The 6,000-nt window shown below is 40.2% G+C and overlaps 1 protein-coding gene across 1 annotated transcript in view; it reads right to left on the reverse strand.

Annotated features, from left to right (window-relative positions):
• The window catches only part of LOC109910061 (platelet-derived growth factor C), a 77,414-nt gene extending 74,738 nt beyond the window's left edge, over positions 1 to 2,676 (reverse strand). The window contains exon 1 of the mRNA XM_020509216.2: positions 1,706 to 2,676. Within this exon, the coding sequence (XP_020364805.1) occupies positions 1,706 to 1,877 (172 nt within the window). The 5' untranslated portion in view covers positions 1,878 to 2,676. The remainder of the gene's footprint in view (positions 1 to 1,705) is intronic.
• Between the last annotated feature and the right edge of the window lie 3,324 nt (positions 2,677 to 6,000).

Raw genomic sequence — 6,000 nt, forward strand, 5'->3', positions numbered from 1 at the left:
ACACTAGCAACCATGCTGAGACTGATAGTATAGGGACTGCACTAGCAACCATGCTGAGACTGATAGTAGAGGGACCACACTAGCAACCATGCTGAGACTGATAGTATAGGTACTGCACTAGCAACCATGCTGAGACTGATAGTAGAGGGACCACACTAGCAACCATGCTGAGACTGATAGTAGAGGGCCACACTAGCAACCATGCTGAGACTGATGGTAGAGTGACTGCAACTCTCCCAGGACTGTCACTCTCCCAGTAACCACCACTAAACATGCCAGATAGGGCTAACTTTCAGTATCAAATTGTCGCCGAGCATCAGCAATCAACCACACTGGAGCGCTGGTGAAACAGTCACACGTCAGAGACAAAGGTTAACGTTAGTCAGGGACTTTATTCTCATTCAATGTGCAGCCACTGTTTGCCAATGGAGGAGCTGCATGCAGGAATGTGAGATATGCAAATTAGGCGTTTGAGGTGAAGGGTAGCCTAGCGGATGGCTGGCAGTTCGAATCCTGGGTCTAACGGGAAAAATGGGGTGGGGAGTGAGCTAGCAATCAGAAGGTTGCTGGTATCAAATCCTAGATGCCATTGCCTGCCGATGTGCCCTTGAGCAAGGCACTTAAACCCCCACAACAACAGGTCCCCGGGTGCCCAGTGTGGCAGCCCCCTGCACCAGTCCAAAACATGTATATGTATGTGTATGTATATGTGCCTTTCTGAGGGGTTGGATTAAAAGCGAAAGTCACATTTCGATTGGACCTTATGTGCAATTGACCAATAAATTGATCTTACTCTTAAGAAGAATGTTTAATGTTTTAAGTAAGACATAGGGTGACATATGACCTTCCACAACATGAGGGGGATGTGCATTAGAAACCATTTTGGTTGTTAATGACACTGTAATTATATTGTAATGACGCTGGTAAGTATTGAATAAACAAAGTTTGAGATAGTGAATCAGTATTAGTGTAAAGCAAAAATCTGCAAACAGTTTACATATAATAAACGAATGGAAAGAGTACATTGTTATAAGCCGCCTAGTGTATGCTTCATCAAATGATGTTAAATTAACTGCAAAATTACCTGGATGCAAAAGCATAGGCTAGTTATGAATTTATGCACAGGTGTGCACATCCATGCACACAGGCACACAGACACACCTCATCACAACAATAGCTTGATTCCAAGTTCCACATGCTGGAAATAATTAATTATTTGCAGAGATGATTAATTGGACAGTCTCTTAATGTATGTAATAATGTATGTATGTCTTACCGCCATATTTATTTGACTTTAAAAGGGGAAATAACAATAAAATAAAAAACAATTTGACAGTCTAAACCAGTGGGGTTCAGAGGATAAGAAAATTACATCACCTGGAATGACTACCATTGAATGAATGGAGCCTTTTACAATCATAGAGAAAACCTCTCTCAGGGGACATTACATTTCAGAGGGGTTTCCCCCTTAAACACACACCGGCACACTTGAAAGGTAAAGGTAATAATATCCACTTCCTATCCTGGATAATGCTGTTTGAACGGAATAAAACGTATTCATTCATTGCTGTTTAAACTCAAGCAAGATGTGCTTTGTAAGAGGAGTAGGTTTGAGTTCTGGAAGTTTATTGTTAAAGTCCTTTATTTCCAACTCAACCCATGTTAAAACTGACAGCTAAACACACATTCAAAACACGCAACTTACCGTTTTGTTCCTTTAAACTTGGTTGTTGGAATTTGCTGACATGACTTGATTCAGCTTCTGAGCCATGTTGTTGGAGAAGCGATACAAACAGGATTAATAATGGAAGGATCATTTGGATTAGTGGCGGACAGCGATTACAAAACACTGTTGACGAGACGTTTAGTATCACCATGCAAAAACGTTGTTTGGATGACAACAACGCTGTTTTGGACAAATTTGTAGCGGATAAACGCAGAGTAAAATCGACATAATCTCATTCAAATACAGAGTCCTTTGAAAAAAAATGAAACGTAAAAAAAAATCCCGTAATAACCACAAAAGGATAACTTTGAAACCAACGGCCGTCTCGCACGACAAACTGGTTCCGATACAAGTGCGCACCTGTGGGGTATATGGAAAATGGTCTTGGAAGTTAAAAAGTCATTGCTGCGCTTGAACTAAATTACATATCCACTTTAAAGTTCCATCAAAGTCCACCAAATTAATAATATATTGAGTGAAATAAATCGTAAATGCTTAAATCTTTAACTTTTTGTCCAATGAGAAGTGCGATACTGTTGCCTGCGCGCGACATTCATTAGTTTCCAAAGTCTCCGCCGTCTGCAAGTCCAATCCACAGATTTGCAGGCATTACAATAAATTTCACATTAACCGCAGATACCACAAGAGTGCAGTGCAATTCGATACAGTTTGTACAGTGGATGATATTGCAGAGCACACATAACTCCAGTTGTTTGGTGAGGTCTTGGCTCGGTGGCTGTTGACTGGAACTAAACTATGCTGGAGACTGGAGCTAAACTGTCGCTAAAAGTGAGACGACAAGCTCTGGATTTTTGGAAAAGCAGACTGAGCTGACGACACAACAGGTGCTATACAAAAAGTAAAACTTTCTAGTGAAGAAAACTACCCGGCAAGTTAACTGTTCAGTTGCTGCAGCTCTCCTGGTGTATGTCCAGCTCTCCTGGTGTATGTCCAGCTCTCCTGGTGTATGTCCAGCCAGCACATTTGGTTCCTTGGAAGTTGTGGGAACATACGTTTTTAGTTTCCAGTTGGTTCTGGGAACAAAGCCATAAAACGGGTAAAACATAATGTTTTGTAAACATTCTGAGAAAGGAAGTGAACATTTCGACCTGTTCTGGGAAGTAAATGTTTAAGTTGCAGGGAGGTTCTCAGAATGTTTTACTATAGTTAACGTTACCTGAAAGTTTTCCTGGGAGGTTTTATTGACACTCTGTAGGGTGGAATTTTTTGGTCAATTTGGAATAACTTCCTTACATCTTTCACTGAATGTTTCAATAAGACTTTTAATAACACTGCTAGCTTATTTTGGGTTAACCTTCAAACTCCATGCACAGACAGGGCACATGGAAATTAATTCCCAGGCAATAATCCTGCAAACACATTTATTTTTTATTGTGACACGGCATGAGTGAGATTTTAACCTATAATCTTCTGTTCTGTATTTGTCATTTAGCAGACACTCTTATCCAGAGCAATTTACAGTTACTGCATTTATTTTAAGTTAGCTAGGTGGGACAACCACAAATCACAGTCAAAGTAAGTACAATTTTCTGTAATAAAGTAGCTATCAAGTCAGACCTAGTAAGGGGGAAAAAAGTAAAGTGTGAGTGATAGTTCTCAGGAAGTTCACAAAAGGGGGGTGCTGTGGGATAATTTAAGATACTTCGAACAGGCAGGGTTTCAGATGTTTTCGGGAAGATGGGCAGGGATTCTGCTGTCCTAGCTTCACAGGGAAGCTGGTTCCAGCATTGTGGTGCCTATAACCTTCTGTTCTCTATCCATGGAATTATTCCAGTGCCCCACCAGGATGGAGCTAGCGTGCCATGTTTTTTTAATGCATACAAAGCTGTTAATTTTTGTCTATTAAACAGACCCCATTTCAAAGGAAACAAGATCAGGTGTGGCCAATTACTGGGCTCAGCCATCACACCTTAACACACTTAACAAGATAGAGGATAGAGAGAGTTCTGTTAATGCTGAGAACGGAATGTACAGTATACGTTTAAGTGATAATGTCAGAGAAGCCGGTGTTTGAAGGATATATTAGCACGGGTATTGTTAGGCCCGAGACGAAGTCGCCAATATATCCTCCAAACACCGGCTTTGAGGGCATTATCACTTTTTTACAAAGGGTTACCAAAATATTCAAATAATGATTGACATGTTCTCATTATAAATGTTATTATAAATGTTATCCTTCCACAAGATATAGTCCAGACCCTAATCTAGGGTTGCTACCCAAGCAGGCTGGTCGTTCGTTCTATCGGTTCGGTTGCTAGAGACGCGACCCATTCGTTCAGTCTTTTTGTTCTGTATCGCTCGTTCTAAAAGTTCCATTGCTATACTGGCTGGCAATGTTCTTATCCCTTGCTTGCTAGCTAGCCAACTACGGCAAATGTAGTCACGTCAAAAAGTGCAGCCAGAATAACTGCAAAGTAGTAGTAGTAGTTAGCATTTGTTTAAGCTGTTTTCTAGAGACATTTATTTGGATACATCCATAACAATGAGCTAATGAAGTGTGATTTCACCTGGCATAAAAGATATGCTCACCTGTCAGGACACTGTGTTGTTTAGAGGAGCTAGCCAACAATATAGCTAACACAATCACTTCAAACTGAAGCTGGATACAACTAAGGGCTGTATCCAGGCACTCCATGTTGTGTCTTGCCTAAGAACAGCCCTTAGCCGTGGTATATTGGCCATATACTACACCCCCTCGTGCTTATTGCTTAAATAACATTTTTAGAACATTCTCTGAACATTACTAAAGTTTTTTTGTGATTTCTATGGAAAGTTTTCTTAATGTTCTCTGAGCAACTTGAGAACATGTCTTTAAATAGGACCATGAGGAAACCTGTAAGAAACATTAGGCTGAAGTATTGAAATTCCCCCAGAACAACATTGTTTCTTAACGTTCTTGTTAAGGTTTTCTTCCTCTTCCTCTGAAGAGGAGGTGTAGCAGGGATCGGACCAAAATGCAGCGTGGTTATTATTAAACATCTTTAATAAAGATGATAACAAACAATACAAAACCGATAAACGTAACATGAAAACCCTAAACAGCCTTATCTGGTGCAAACAAACACAGAGACAGGAACAATCACCCACGAAACACTCAAAGAATATGGCTGCCTAAATATGGTTCCCAATCAGAGACAACGATAAACACCTGCCTCTGATTGAGAACCACTCTAGGCAACCATAGACTTACCTAGACAACTCTACTATACCACAATCCCATGACCTACAAAAAGACAAAAACACACCACATAAATAACCCATGTCACACCTTGGCCTGACCAAAATAATAAAGAAAACACAAAATACTAAGACCAGGGCGTGGCAGTTCTCTGAACTATTTGAGAACATTCCAAATGTCAAACCAGTTGGAGAAAATTCCTAGAACATTACCAAAATTGAAATTAAATGTAACCATAATTGAACTTTAAGGAAAGGTTCTGTTAAAGTATGTTAAGTTGCTTAAATGTGCTGAGAATGTTCCAAAACCAAGCAACTATCCTGCACAATTTCCAGAAAGTTGTGTGAAGGTTCTATGCAAAATAACCGTAGGACCAACATGCTCTAGAGTCTATTGATGAATCCATGCCCCGGTGAATTTATGCTAGAGATCTACCGTTTCTTATAGTGGCTGAAGCTCAATCCCATCTTTCTGCTGATATTCCGGGGTTTGTGAAAGTGGCCTTTTTCTACACATGAGAGGATCCGGACAAGAAAATCAACACAAAACCATCTGTAAAACCAGAACCATGTGAGCTACACACTCATATGTCATGATATCAAAAGGGGAGATTCTCACAAACATGAAGGTGTCGGTTGTTCTACTCTACGAAGTACACAAGCTTCAGGGGAGTCTTCTGAAGGTAACCCAGTACCAATGTTGCCTATACATTGCCTCTGCTGAGCGCAAACTTGAACATTGTGCAACTTCCAGCTTGCGTTTACTGTGAACACTGAGGCTGCACCCCAGTTTTAACAGTGGCCATGTAGTCTACTGTGGCTATTTGATCATAATGAAGAAAAAAATAAAAGAAAATGCATCCCATAAAATCTTAACATGGAAATAGCTGTTTTTATCATTCAGCCTACAGTAATGTGTGGTGTTCAATGTTGGCCTACATTCCATGAGACTTTTGATTTTTTTTAAACATGTAGGGCTTGCCATTAACCTTTTTATCCACTTGTCCTTCAGACAAGGTGACTGAACATGTTGTTGTGTTGTTTGATGCAATAAACCACTTCACAAAATAAACTGC

The sequence above is a fragment of the Oncorhynchus kisutch genome, linkage group LG19, assembly GCF_002021735.2.
Source record: "Oncorhynchus kisutch isolate 150728-3 linkage group LG19, Okis_V2, whole genome shotgun sequence".
NCBI lineage: Eukaryota > Metazoa > Chordata > Actinopteri > Salmoniformes > Salmonidae > Oncorhynchus > Oncorhynchus kisutch.